Source organism: Myotis nattereri (genome assembly GCF_964212035.1).
Source record: "Myotis nattereri genome assembly, chromosome: 4".
NCBI lineage: Eukaryota > Metazoa > Chordata > Mammalia > Chiroptera > Vespertilionidae > Myotis > Myotis nattereri.
The window spans coordinates 53,383,397-53,399,113 of record NC_138079.1 but is presented as its reverse complement, the minus strand read 5'-3'; the positions used below and the strand labels follow the sequence as shown (position 1 = coordinate 53,399,113).

Sequence of the window (15,717 nt, the reverse complement as noted above, 5' to 3'; positions counted from 1 at the left end):
AACACTAAGCAAAGGAGAGTATGCAGAATCATCGGTTAATGAACCACAGACTTCTTAGCTTGGGCTGGAATAGGAAGGGCGTGAAGGGTCTGCTTTAGATGGGATGGGGAGGCGGTAACATTTGGGCAAAGAACTAAAGGAAGTGGAGCCAGTCTTGACAAGAGACGAAATGATTCTGGCATGGACTCCAAGGGAGCAGGAGAAAGGCTTATGGGAGTGTAGACCACAGAGTCCAGCAGCAGTGCTCTGCATTTATTACATTTATTAGTTGAGGACAGCTGGGCCCTTGAAACCCACGGTCTTAATAGATAAAAATATAACTAATAATTCTGAATTTTCTCATCTTTATTTATAGGAGAGAAAACTAAGTTTGACATTTGGGAAATTTTAGGCAGTACTGCAGGGGACCCCAGTAGAGTTCTGTCGGAATATGTCAAGCACTTGTTCTTCTCAACAATTTTCTCCACAAAGATTAGACGTCCCCACACAACACTCAAGACAACACAGTGATGGAACACAAATGCTAATACTAATCATACCTTTTCTTTCTTTTCTTCCCCAGGCTTCACAAGGCTTGCTGCTCAGGCAGTATCTATTGTAATCAGCAAGTTACCTACGGTGATTGCATGTTTGCCTCCCCCAATTAAATACTTCTTTTTTCTGTCTGAGAGAAAAATGTCAGAAAACTTTGTTGACTTGAAGAAAGCTAGCCTGCTTGTCTGGAACTTGATTGTAATTATATGTCGGATATTTGAGGATGGAAACACTGTGGAACTTTTAACAGGTGCTTCCCTTGACAGATGGAGTAAAGAGAAACTCAGTTTAATCTGTGTGTGTTTGAAAGGCATCATGGGAGAGCAGACAAGTAGCCCTAATCAAATGACCCAAAAGGTCATACAGAGCATTGAGCAGCAAAAACCCAACTGGATTAAATGCCAATTGCTGAAAGCCAGGAAATTGAGCACCGAATGGTAAAGCAATGTTTTTTGTGTGTTTTTTTTCCACTAAATGTTCATCAAATACATTCACAATAACAAATTATCAATAAACAGCAACAACAAAATATTGTCAGATAGGCAGCAATGGTAACTTCATGGGAATTTGATGGATATCAAAAAAAAGATAAATATTCCATTAAAAACTGGATTGTTAGACGTTCCTTGTCTTATTAAAATTTGAGACCCATTGATACACTGGAACATTATACCTGTTTAGTCACCATCTTAAGGTTTCTGATTAAAGGGGTGGTAGTTAAACCAGGAGAATTTGGTTTCACTCCTTTTCAGTGTGCAAACAGGTATCTAGTGGATAGCTTGGAGCATTTTGTAAATGGATTGGGCATGGAGATTAAATTAAGAAGGAATTAATGGATATAAAAGGCTTTTTATTGCTTTCTGTGTACCTGATTGTCAAAAAGGTACACATTTTTCATCTGGTAATGTAAGAATCCCAGAGGGCAACTGGGGCATATCACACTGGAGCTATAAACACACCCAGCTGTTTCTGTATGAAAATGTCAGCCTTCTCATAGGTTTGTCACCAAGAGCTGAATGATTTGTGGTATTGCTGACATTTTTAAGGGTCCCTGCTGAATTTAAATATGTACATAGAGTCCTCCCTTCTTCAGTGTAGGATTGCATGATGTGGATAAAGGAATCACGGCTCATATGGCCTGCAGATCACTAAGTCAGCCCCACCTTTTCTTTTTTTTACACCACTCACACACACACACACACTGCCCCCCATTCTTTTAAAATATACTCATGTTGCCAGCAGATACAATTATAACTTTCTTCCTGAAACGACTACAAGTTGCTAATTTTCCAAGCACATGGTAGTGATAAAGAGCTCAGGCTTTGGAATCTGATAGACAAATACAAATCCCTTGTACGTGGGCCGTCTTGTGCAAATTATGGAATCTTTCTCAAAGCCTCATTTTCAGGGATGATACCGACCTGACAGAGTTGTTTTGAGAAATTAACATCCATAAAGTTCTGAGCATCAAACTTAAAACTAGTAAGCATTTGACCCTGGTTGGATGTCTCGGTTGGTTGGAGCATTGTCCTGTACACCAAAAGGTTCAGGTTCAATTCCCGGTCAGGGTATATGGGAGGCAACCTATTGATGTTTCTCTCTCTCCCTCTCCCTCTAAAAAAAAAAATAAAGTAAAACAAAACAAAACCAGTAAACATTTGTTATTGATAAACTCTACCAAAATACATTGATTGACCTCACTGGTTACTTTTATGATAACAAATTACTCTTTACTGGTTTATATTAATCTGTAAAACATTATGTTAATCCAAATAGGGACATGCCAATAATCATGATTTTCCTGGCCTTGTCATACTGATTTCTAGAAATTTAGTTCTAGGGTGTTCTGTGGGTAAAAATAACAATAGCAGTCAGGCAAAAGCTTAGTAACATTGACAATGACCTTCTTAATCTTTACATTTGTATTTGATACCGATTTACAGGCTTTAATCCAATGATTTAAAGATTAAGGCTAGATGCTATTCTCCATTGCAGTGGTTATGAAAGGGAGAGAGTAAGAAGAGTAACAGTAGTTGATCTGATTATAGTTCTGGAGTTAAATTGATGGTACTGCTGATTTAGGAGGCTCTATAGCAGTGGTTCTCAACCTTCCTAATGCCGCAACCCTTTAATACAGTTCCTCATGTTGTGGTGACCCCCAACCATAAAATTATTTTCGTTGCTACTTCATAACTGTAATTTTGCTACTGTTATGAATCGTAATGTAAATATCTGATATGCAGGATGTATTTTCATTGTTACAAATTGAACATAATTAAAGCATAGTGATTAATCACAAAAATAATATGTAATTATATATGTGTTTTCTGATGGTCTTAGGCGACTCCTGTGAAAGGGTCATTTGACCCCAAAAGGGGCCTCGACCCACAGGTTGAGAACCGCTGCCCTATAGCAGTAAGATCAGTTTCAAGTATGTCTCAGTCATACACCTGGGGCCACATACAGGAATTCATTAGTAAAATTGTTTCCTTAAAAGTCTATTTTAGTTTAAGTATTTTACAAACAATACCAACACATCTGGTATCTCCTATGTAGGGAGTTGTCTAGCTAACATTGGCTGTTTAGCTATCTGTTGCAACATGCAACCAAAATGACGAGTGGCTGACTTTTAAAAATGTTTGACAGCCCTCAAAGATTCTGAATATATATTACATAATCTTGTAATTAGCACAATGTTGTGTCTTTCTCAATTTCTCAAGTAACATCAATATTTTGAAAAAACAGATTTTAAAGTTATTATTATTTTAAAGTGATTTAAAGTTACATTTATTTGAAAAAGCGTTAGATCTGGCTTATTCATTGACTTTAGGTAATTTCTTACAGGATTTGAGAGCTATAGAAATGTTTCTTCTTTGATGTGAAGTTGAGTATCTGGTATACAAGTAAACTTTCAGCTCTATATAGTTCTCATAAATCAATGATCATTTGTGTCATAGATCTATACCAGGAGGAAAATGTATTTTAAACAATGATGTCTGTGTATAGGTGGAAAGTTGCCTTGGCTTTACCATAATTTTTTTTTTAAGTATGAGAATGGAAGCATTTAAACTAAATAGTTCTTCTGTTAAGATCAATGAAATCTTAATTTTCCATGAAGCTTTTCTTGGAACTACACAATATCGTTTAGCTCGATTTCTTTCACTTGCATCCAGATTTAACTTTGATTTTATGGAAATTGTGCAAATAACCACAGTGGAAAGGTGGCAGCTGTAAGCATTGCTTGTCTTGCATCCTGCCTGAAAGCATTACTATTCATTAAAATAACCTTCACTTTGTAGTAACACGCAAGCTGTAAACAGTCAACTTAGATTCTGGAGAACACACAGCCCCAAAAGTAAAGAAATGTCTGTCTTTGCAAAGTAATTTGTCGAGTTGAAGATTATTGTTTTTCATCATGGTGACCCTGACTTGGCTGGCTGGGTGCATATACAGATTAAGATTAATGCAGTTATTCCTTGGCTAAGGTCTGCCTCTTTCAGGGCACATTCTCCCTAATGACATGATTGATATGCAGTCCCAAATCCAGAGAGGAACTCATTAATCACAGCATTGACTGAATCCAATCATGTGCTTCACCTGCACAGTGATGGACAGGAAAGGATACAATTCCGGGGCTGACACTGAGGCACTCCTTTGTCAGAGGACCTCAACTTTTTCAATGTCAGCCTGTGCAAACCCTGATGAGAAATTTTGCTCGCATCCTATAGGCAGCTTCAAAACATTGACAGACTTCTTTTACTGAAACGAGGTCTTTTTGTTTGTTTATTTGTTTGTTTGTTTCAAGACTTGCTCTAGCTAATGAAAATCTCTAGGAGTAGGGTTTGCTTTATTTTTTAGCAAGGCCCATATGAACATAAAGTTTTTGGTGTGTTTTTATTTTAAGAAGGATGTTTTGCAGCTACATGTGGAAGCAATATAAAAGTTAATGTCCAGCAGCTGGGTATCATTTGGTTCAGTCTTCAGGTCAGCGGCACTGACTCTTAGCAGAACTAATTTTATAATCATGGCAAAATCTCAGTAATGAACTGCAGTATATAGCTGATTACACCACATTAAATTTCGTTTAGTCTGGGGAAACAGTGGAAAAACCATGCGTTTTCTTTAGAATATTTAGATTGCAAAGCCTAACAGGATCCAAATAGAAATTGCAATAAGAAAATTAGTGTGGAATATGTATGATGTAAGTTGAATATCATGATTTATTTTGCACTTTTGGGGAACTTTTAAAAAAAATGTATGCCATTCATTATTACTATGTAAATAATGTTTAAAATCAATAATAAGTATATGAGTTCTTACATAACAGAAATATTTCCCAAATATAACTTGAACATTCCTGGGGTAATGGTAATAGATCCTTTTCCTAGAAGAATAATCAGGGTAGTGACTTTTACTAAGTATCTGTTACCAAGAAGAAACAGGAGAGGGAGGCATATATTTTAAAGAGGCAACAAGTGTCAAAAGGCCAATTTAAAACACCCAGTGGTAAGCACAGGGCCAGGAAGCACCCAACCTATATTCAGCATAATAGGCTCTCCCTTTGACACTTTAATTAGTCTCTAATGTGTTCTAAGACAGGTGTAAAGAGGAATGGACCAAAGACAGAATGCCAAAGCTATTTCTGGCATCAGAGTTACTTCTTTATCCTCAAAGAGAAAATACAAATTATTTCTTACATGTTCTTAAAAAGAAATGTTTTGTTTTCATCCCATGATTATTGGCAATCTCAACAATTGCAGTAGTGGGAAAATGTTTTATAGGTAGGGGTGTAAATGCAATAAAGAAATGTTTGAAAAAGAAATGATTCCGTTTTTAAAAAATGTTTCAGAGGCTTAGTTCTAAGGCACTGTTTATATGAGCAGCAGCGGTGTGGGAAGGCTTACCTATTTGAGCAGAGTCTTTATGGGTGCTTTGATACGAGACTTGCATCGACTCTCCACACTCAACCTCTCTGATTATTTTCCATCTTTACAATTCTTTATCACTGATATGTCTATGCGTTCTTTGTATTTAGGGCATTTATGACAATAGAGAAAAGTACAGCCTTAGAAGAAGGAGATATTGCTCTTGAACTGACTGAGCAGAAAATAAACATGATGGTCCTGGATATCTGCCACAAACCAGGTGGCAGCGAGTACCTGAGGCAAATTTATCACATCATGCGGCTCAATGAGGTAGGGAAACGGCCTTTTTACCGAGCAATTAGGTGTGTACTGGCCTGAGGCAGCGTCTGCTGGCAGCTAAGGGTTAGTCAAGGAGGCGATAATACTTCTTAAAGTCAATACCAAACTCAATATTGCATTATTAATAGAATATATTCAGCCCTGGCTGTTCTGCATTTGTACAGCAAAAGCTTCACCGAAACAATGTAGGTTTTATTTATACGGTTTAAACAATAACACGGCTCATAAACTCAGTTCAGTTCTGAATCCTATAGACTAGAGGTGTAGTTTGGGAATTGCGTGTTTGTGACTGTTAAGCCAATGTTAAAATCTGGTATTTGTGAAGAATTTTCTGGAGAGAATTTTCTCTAGCACTTCTCCTGTAGGCGTCATACTTGTGTCGGTGAAGTTGGAGATTTCTCACATAAAGAGAAAACTTCGGAAGAATATTGAGCCATATTCAGGAGCAACTACTTAACCCAAGAAAATGCATTAATGCACAGACACTGGTTAGAACCAATGTTATGCTTGTCCACCTCTCAGCAGGGTTAAGCCTCTGACCTTGCATGCTTCAGGCTGTTCTAGTAAAAATGTGAAGAGCAGCATCTGTTATTTACTTAAATGATACATCTGTGCTCATCGAATGAGGTTTTTAATTTGATCATATATATATGAATTATATGACATCTAATGTGAGTAGAGTTATGTTTTTATTTGCAAACAGATGAATGTATTTTTTGGAATAGTAAAAATTGTATAATATGAATTATGTGAAGATACACTGTTTATGTCAATGAGATAGGCCTTAAAGACCCTAAGTTTCTAAGGAATTGAAACAAAAATGTGGGGTGTTTGAGTCCCAGTTCATTGTCTCATGAAATCCAAGAATGAAGTCAGAGGACAAAAACACTTAGTGGAACTGAAGAATATTGAAAGAAGCCAGTCCTGGAAAAGGTGCAGCTGGGGTCCCAGGAACAGCCCTGTGTCCAGTCTTCTTTCCATGTTACAGTCATGTGTTCAAGTCTATTAGTCCATGTGTATAGTCCCACACGGCCATAAGCCACGCGGGCACAGGGGAGCATGTCTCCTGCGGGAGAGGAGGGGGCCGAAGCAAGTACATTTTAACCTAGGGGTGGGTACAACCTTGCTAGCTCCTGATTGGTCTTTTCAAAGAATTCTGCCATAGCAACATCCTTGCGATTGGTTTATACCTCTTACTGTCTGATGATTGGTTATCTGCAAGCTGCCTGTCTTAGCAACATCCATACATTTTAAAGTTTGTCCCCTGTATGCTTCTTTCCTTCCCTGCCCTGGTGGGTTGCCTTAGTAACTCTGCCTGGTTCGGTTCCGGTTCTACTTCCACCTCCCTCCCCCCAAGGGCCCCGCGTTCCCGTCGACGTAGCTTCCCTCTGTCTCCTACGAAAGAAGTACATTCTCTCACAGCACTTTATAACTGAGCCATGTAAATATTCTTCCCACTATTATCTATCTGAAAGTTACTTCAAGTAAATCTTGTTTCCTGGCTTTTCAACAGCTGATCAGCCAGATATGGACAGGTGCTGTAATCGTGTATTCAGCGGTCGCCTGAGAAGGAAGGGCGGCGTGTGTAGCTATGAGAACACGGTGCCGTCCCTGACGGGCTAAAGCTCAGGATGAAGTTGTTCCAGAGTCATGGAACCCCTTCACTCTTGCTAATTAATCATCGTTCACAGCTAGTGGTGGGTTTCTACTCGCGGAACCTGGGGACTCTCTCACTCCTGCCCTTGGCTAACCGAGCGACCTCCGCTTCCAAGTCGTGTCCCCCACTGGCGTGCCCGCCCGGCACCCACACTGCTGACCGCAGAGGCGCGGTGCCCGCCGGGCCCACTCGGGCCTGGGTAGGAGGCCGCTACAGTCATCCTGAGGTCAACACTGGCTGCTGGTATCGGTGGCCAAACGGAGAGGCCGGCCCTCTTGGTTAAAAGGCTTGTAACTCGAAAAAGATGAGTAATCACCGGTAAATAAAATCAACACACATCGAGTTGGCTCTTCAGGACATTCCAAGGCTGTTTCCCCCGGACAGCGGTGGAACTCAGGCAGTTGTTCCCAACAGGTTAAGCCTGGAGGTAGAATGTGTGACGACCCTTTCCCGAGCCACCAACACATTTTGATTAATTAAGTTCAAAGTGATGGTGGTTCTTTCATTACAGCTGAATATACTAACTGTTATGGCAAGGTCTAGCAGATGGGGGGGTGTCGAGCTAAGCGCTTGGTGGTTTGCGGTGCCCAGTGAGACTTGGTGCTGCTGGAGGGGGAGATGCAGATGGAAGGTGGGGCTGGAATCAAAGGACGTAGTGAGAAGTAGTGAGAATGTCGCCTCCTTACTGCTAAAGCAACGCAGGCATTAAGCCCAAATAACAACACAAGCATGATTAAGTGACTGGTGTAATACTTATGGTGGTGAATTTGCATGGTGATGTTTGTTGATTCGATGAGTGTTTCACAATGAATACAATGGGTGATCTCTGTTCCTGGAGTTATAGAGGAGCAGCAGGAAAAAAGCACAGTGGACTGAGACCAGAGATGTGGCTTCTGCCACTCACCCCTGAGTGAACTTGGGCTTGTCCATGACCTTTCAGAGCGGACCACGGAATGTGTCACGAGCTCGAGTTTCTCTAACTTTCCTGTGCCAGCCAGTCTCCTGGGAAATCTGGTCAGATTCTGATTCGGTGGGACCTGAGGTTCTGTTCCAACCAGCTCCCTGGTGAGGCTCATTAGGCTCATCTGTGCATCTGACCTAGAGTAACAAGGGTTTTCTAGGTAACGTCTGAAGTCCTTTCCAACTCTGAAATTCTGAATCTAGTCTTAATCCTAATCTTGGAGAGAAAAAAATTATATTGTGACATCCTAAAAATTAGGACAACAGTTATTTATTGCATGACTTGCTGATTAATAGTACACATTTGATAGTTTATCAGAAACTTTCATTTTTATTTGTTTTCCAGAGAATCCTATAAAATAGATTAGGGTTGCTCATCTTATTTTATTTATGGATGGAAAAACGGGGAAAAATGCTTTAAATTGACTTTTTTTTTTATTGTTGGCCCTATTATAGGTGTCCCCCATCTCCCCTGTGCCCACCTTCACCATACCCTGCCCTCCCCTCCCTTTAGCCCTCACCCATACTGTTGTCTGTGTCCATGGGCTTGTGTATATGTTCTTTGGCTATTCTCTTCACCTTCTTGCATCCAGTCTGCCTCACTCACCTCCCCCCCTGAGACTGTCAGTCTGTACTATGTGTCCATGCCTTTGGTAGATTGACTATTTTTGCTCAGGCTAGTACTGGCAGTTAGGGGATTGGAATTACATATTTTGATCTTCTTTTGTACCTTGATATTTTTCAGGCCACAGCATGGAAATTGAGTTTAGGTGCATGTATTATAATCAATTCTACATAGAGTGAGGCTGCTTGTCATGAAATATCAGAGTACTTAGCACTTCGCTGAGCATAGAGTAGATAGCAACGACACTTAATAAATGAATAAGCAATCTTGTCCTGTGAGTAATCATGCACCTGAGTTAAGTTTTGGTAACCAGGGATGTTAACACATGAACCAATGACAAGACAATGCCTATTAAAAAGACTCTGATTTATCAAGCATACATTCCTTACGTGAGAATTTGCTAAAGGGTTTTCTAATCTATTCTATATATCAGGTGAACCTGTTTTTGATGGGTTTATTGCAAAACTGATTAGTACTCTGCTGTGTTTCTTCTGAAAATGTATTCTGTCCTGAGGCAAGTAATACACTGTAATCGGCAAATGTGCTGAAAGAGTAGATTTGGATATTGATCGGTTTATTTTGAAAGAGAATATATGCTTCCCACCACAACGACTTGTAATTTTTTTTCCCTTGAAGGAGTATTTAAAAGAACAGCTGTTTTCTATGAATGGTTCAGAGGAAAAGCCATTACCCATCCGACCTTTAAAAACAACCTTGAGGAGTGTGGAAGATCAGCCTTCTGCCTTTAACCCTTTCCATGTGTACAAGGCGTTCAGTGAAAACATGCTAGATCAGGTATGTAATGGTAAATCTAATTTAAATGTGTGATTTCTTTACACTAGTAAAAGAAAATGGCTTGTGTTTAAATATTTACTCATAAGCCTCTTTTCTCTGAAGCAAAAGACCTTATATTTATTTATATGGTCTGCAAAAATTGACTTTGAAAAGTTATTTTACCTTCCTCCTATTTGTCAAACTGATTCATATGTTTGGTCTGTAAAATTTAGCTTTTGACCAGGTCAGTTCACCGTGGGCAGAGGGAACATCTGTTTGGCTGTGTCTACAGAAAGACCGAAAAACCAGGCGTTTTGTAACAGTCTTCTCTACTTCTCTTCCCCCCACCCCTACCCTGTAATACCCACACTCACATAACACCTTGGAATCTTTATCAATTTACCTAATTTACCAGCTAAGCCATAAAATAGTTTACAATTAATTCTAACTAGAGCATTGAGCTATTTTAGGTAGCATGTGTAAATTCGCATTTTAAAATATATTACCCTACACACATTCCTGAATTTAAAATGAATTTGCTAATGATCCTAAAGTCGGGATGTTTGGAACAAAGTCACTGTGATAAACACCACACATTTTTAAATGTTGGATTCTGCCATTGTTTAAGCTGAACGTCGCAGTAGTTATATTAAAAACATCACCTTTATGCCAACGTATTTGAAATCTGAAGTTGCTTTTGCTTTATTCATTCTTTTGGCGACTTTTCCAAGAAGGCTCTTGACAGACTATTTGAACTAACAGGGCAGAAGAGAAGGATTGCTTGACCTAGAGCTCTGAAGAAAATAAGAATTAAAACAATGGCCTAATTCGGGATGCAGATAATATTTTTACCATGCCAGTTACAGCCCTCGTCTACACTCATCAATACTGTAGTAGAATAAGACCTTCAAATGCTGACAACCCGGGGCAGAATCTGCTGCTCTATGACAGGACTGGAGTGCTCCATTAATCAGCAGGTGACAGGGCAGAGTTCTTGCTGGATTTTAAACATCAGCCTGGACTCTTATCGTCAAAACTAGTTTAAGGAGTTTAAACATCTATGATACTTTAAAGCCTAATATATTGTATGAGTTTGAGCTTATTGGCTGCTTTCCTGTACTGTACATTAGATTACTCTAAGCCATAAATAATCATTGTGGCTGTTAAATTATCCTCACTTCATTTAAATAAATGGCATGTTTTATTCAGTTCTGAAACATGAGATTATCTTTCACAGTAATTTTTCTCCTTGTTCTGTTGTGAAATTATCTATTAAATTAGAAAAAAAGAATCACTTATTTTATTTACATTTATAGGTTCTAATAATTTCCCCTTTAAAGCATTTTCTTAACCAAAGAGATAGCATTAATATCACACTGTAATTAAGCTGTGTCTATAATTTGTCATAGCACTTCCAAGTTTGTTTCCTTTTTTTAAATCCATAACGAGAGAGAGAGAGAGAGAGAGAGAGAGAGAGAGAGAGAGGAAGGGAGAGAGAGAGAGAGGGAGGGAGAGAGGGAGAAACATCAATCTGTTGTTCCACTTATTTATGTACTCATTGGTTAATTCTTGCCCTAACCAGGAATTGAACCTGAACCTTGATGTATTGGGATGATGCTCTAGCCAATAGAGCTACCCAGCCAGGGCCCTAAGTTTGTTTTCTTAATCAAACTTCTGGGTACTTAAAAAGACTATAAACTGATGTGTGAAAAAGTTACCAATTATTTTTCTTTGCTTTGCAAAGAGTCACCCTCTCAGAGAAACTTGTTGGGTAAAAGCCATTAGCACTTGCAAGAAAAACGACTCAAGAAATTGATTTATGTTTTTATAAATAATGACTATATCTCCAAATGGATTTATAAATTAATTTCTGTCTCATTGGAATAAAAACCTTCTTCTGTGGACATGATTGATGTTATCTGTCTAAGTCCTTGTTCTGGACCCCCCTCCTTCTTAGTTAGTCTATCACAGCTGGAGCTTTAATTTACTGATCATATTAACTCTGATTAATAACTAACAATAGCGTCTTCTCATTTATCAACAGTCAGCCATCACAAAATGGAACTGGAATTGGTCAAACTTGCTGCCAAATTACCTGGGACTGGATAAGATGACCTTCAGTGTACTGCTCAGAAACAGGTAAGACTGAGGATTTGAGGGATCTGGTTGGGGGTGGAGATATATATATATATATATATATATATATATATATACACACACACACACACACACACACACACACACACACATATTATACATATTATCCTTCTTATATAGGTGTCTATAGGTATGTATATATCTGAAATTATATGAAACATACTTTCTAAATGTTGTTTTTACATTTGCAAAATGTAAACATTTGCAAAAGGCAGTACTTTTTTTTTCTGAAAATAAATTAGTTGATTTTAGTTTGAATTTTAAATATTTTGACTGTGTATATAATAGTCCAGTATTGTAAACTCCAAAAGTTATTGACTTGCATGTCATTATAATACTGTGCCTTTGTTTACAACAACTTAATGAATGCACACAAAATGCCAAGCCAAATCAACTCTTCTAACCAGGGGAAACATAAGTAAAACTGTCATGATTGAATTTTTGCTGTTCAGCCAGTTAGTTTGGCCCTGTCTTGCTATTTGGCTCTCTCAGTATATTACTTACACACACATGGGCATACATATACACACATACCTCAGAACTACCAAATGAAATAATGTGCGTTCAGCCTAGAAGTCTAAACATGTAATTTATTTTGCACAAAAGTATAAACATTTTTCTTTATATTTTGGGTCAATTAATATAGTTTTTTAAAATACTTTTAAAGTTTTCAGTGAAAAGTGTAAGGTATACATTTTAAAAACTGGATTTCTCTATTAAGTATCACATTTTCACATAAGATATATATGTGTGAGACACCTTTTATTGTTCTAATATCTATTTGTTTATAGCTGCATCTTTGTGACATAGAATGTATTTCTATATTTTAAAAAATATATATTAAGTATCATTTTTCCTGAAAGACAGTAATGACAATGACATAAGTACAATTCAATTGTCAAATCATCCTTCAGAAATCTGGGTGCCCAAAAGAAAATATCTTGAGAGAGAAAAAGAGAGACCAGTATTTCCCAGATTATTGTTACTGTTGTTGTTTTCTAAAGGCAATTTTATTGTCAATAACAGCTGTTGCTTAGATGTGTGGTCACAGTGGTATTCCTAATATTTTACCCCTGAAAGAAGTTCACCACCCACCCATCATGGACAAAGCTGAACAATCCAGAACAATCCCCATCAAGGGCAGAGCTTTCTCCCATCGAGCTTACACCCTGGCAGGCAGTAGTCCAGAATGCACGCTGTTCGTGCACTAGCCCCCAGAGGTGTTCCTGTCCTGTCCCAAAGTTGCTTAGAGAGGTTGAAGGTTGGAATGGTGGAAGAGAGGCCAGGTCTTGTGTTGAACCAATGGTTACATGATGTTTATTCAATGCTAAATGTCTATCTGGAAACAAATTAGTAAAGGTAAGTCATTTGTTCCTGCTATTTGGAGAGTTTGGGGTTTATATATGTTAACTGCATTATATTTTGCTAAGTTTCTTCAGTGAATTGAGGCTTCCAATCCACTTAATGGTACTCTATTGGCAGTACATCCTTCCAAACTTACTGCATTTGCTCTGAATAACATTCACTTTTATGTGAATTTGTGTTTGCACCAAAATTGCATATTGTTATTTTTGTTTAACAAATTTAGATATATTTAAATTAGGTCAATAGCTATTAAAATCTTTTTCCCTAAAATATTACTGCAGGAGTGAGTGGAAGAAAAGAACTTACAAAAATTTAGCCAGAAGTAACAGGTCAAAAACAGTTCTCTTGGAAAAGGATCATGGATTTTTAATAGAAACAGCTAGAATCTCATCTTAATAAGAGTCTTAGATTTTTAAAGAATGGCATGAAAAGATTTCTGATCCAAACTACCACACACCACAGCTACAATGAATATAATTGATCTACTTTGGAAGGATGAAAGACACCTGAGAGTCTTTAATCTCTTTAGCACTTTCCCATTTATTTTCAGAACATTAGTTATAAGACTTGATTAATCCAGAAATGGTAAGAAAATTGTTTCCGGTGTTTTCTCTAAGAGACTCTCTTATTTGAACTTATCTAAAAATGATTTTTTAAAAAATATTGCATTGAACTTTTGACAACATGGTTATCTGAAAATAGTTATTTGAAAGTGAAACTGCAGAAATTTGTACTTTTAGAATGAGAGTTACATGTGCCATCTTACATCCTCTGCTCACTATCAGGCCTCATCTCAAAACATTCCCCTCCAGTTCATGAGTTTGAATTTCATTGCCTTCTTCCTGTTCAATGGATTCTCTAAGATCTTTCCCATTTTTGCCGTCTTTATAATTGCAGTTCCCTCAGCTCTTCACATGGCCAGTGCGGGCTTGTCCATGTGGGGCACGTTACCTCCTCAGAGAGGCCTTCCCGTAACCCTAACCCCCAGGGTAGAATACAGACTCCATAAGAATAGCACAGAGCCCATCTTGCTGTGTGTCTTCAGCACCTATAACATCCCTTGGGCATATAATAGTCTCTGAGTAATATTTGTTGACTTAATTTACAAACAAATGAAGAATAAGAATGCAGAGAATAAGTCAGCTCCTGACAGATGAGCTCAGTGTTGGCTTTCTCTAAATGTGATGTTTGATCAATAGTTATGTAGGTATCAGTTGTATACCCTGGAATAATCTCAAGTAAAACATTATCTGCATGCATATTCATTCTCTTCATTTCCCACAATTGGGTGAAAATCAGGTTAATTAAGCTCTGCATGGTTAAAATGCCTATTATTATTATGTAAAGTTTGGCTCAGATTCAAAGCACAAAACACTGGTCTTTATTTTTAATTAATTGATCCAATTCAAGCCATAACCTCTTCAGCAACAGTCTGTTCTTTACTCCTTGGTTCAGTTCTTCTTCGGCATTTGAGCGACATAGAGTTAGTATTTGTTAAATGAAACTAAAAATGCAAGTTGAACATTTTAAGATGGAGTTAGCTGACAAAAGTATTCAAGCAAGCCTTTGTAAATTTGTGACTTTTTTTTTTTTCAAGACATTTGAGGAAATATGCAGTTGCTGAGACCTCAGGAAAAAAAGATATATATTAATGATATGTTTTTCAACTTAGAAAGTTTGCCATTGTTTAAAAAAAAGGCTTCTTAGAGGTTCAGAAAATCAACATATATATCAGCTCCACACCTTTACCTTTAATGCTACATAAGATTGTGCATTGATCTTTTGAAATTATAAAGGAACTTTTCCCAGTTTCTTACTATTAGTTTCTTGCTTGCTTTCTCGCCCTCTTTCAAATCAGCCTTGTGGATTGCCATTTCCATATTGTTTTCTTTGTCGCTGGAACAAATTTATGTGTCCCTTTTCTTTTTACCTTATTTATTCCAGACTAATTCCCAAGAATTGTGGTGTTGAAAATAATCTGTGAATACAATGGAATGCTATGCTTTTTAACCATCTAAATATACTGCATATGAGCTTGGCTTCGAGTTGAGCAAACATAATTAAACATGATGGCAGGAACAGCAGAAGGGGTGGTGGTGGCAGATTCCTGGCCATCACTTTGGGGCCTTTCCAGGGGACAATAACCATATGTCTGAGAGGAAACAGAGGTTAGAAAACATGTTTTAAAAGAGTCATTGATCTGTAGAGTTGATTGTTTGCTTTTAATAGTAATAATTGTTAAGGTTCCTTTATACTCTGTCGGGTTGTAGTGTGTGTGCCCTGTGGTGTGTAGAGAGTAGAAAAGACTGCCTCTGGCCTGTCACTGCCCGCACAGCACTCTCCAACGACCGTTCTCAGGCAGTGCTGCCATTAGCACTGTGTTGCTCACAGCTGTGAATTCCTGATGTAGCAGAGGCTGCCAGTTCTGCAGAGGCGGGTTT

The 15,717-nt window shown here is 38.1% G+C and overlaps 1 protein-coding gene across 1 annotated transcript in view; it reads left to right on the top strand.

Annotated features, from left to right (window-relative positions):
- Positions 1 to 15,717, top strand: part of KIAA0825 — a 373,094-nt gene that overhangs the window by 183,748 nt on the left and 173,629 nt on the right. The window contains exons 16-19 of the mRNA XM_081088719.1: positions 563 to 971; positions 5,570 to 5,729; positions 9,617 to 9,775; positions 11,799 to 11,893. Coding sequence (XP_080944845.1) covers positions 563 to 971; positions 5,570 to 5,729; positions 9,617 to 9,775; positions 11,799 to 11,893 — 823 coding nt within the window. The remainder of the gene's footprint in view (positions 1 to 562; positions 972 to 5,569; positions 5,730 to 9,616; positions 9,776 to 11,798; positions 11,894 to 15,717) is intronic.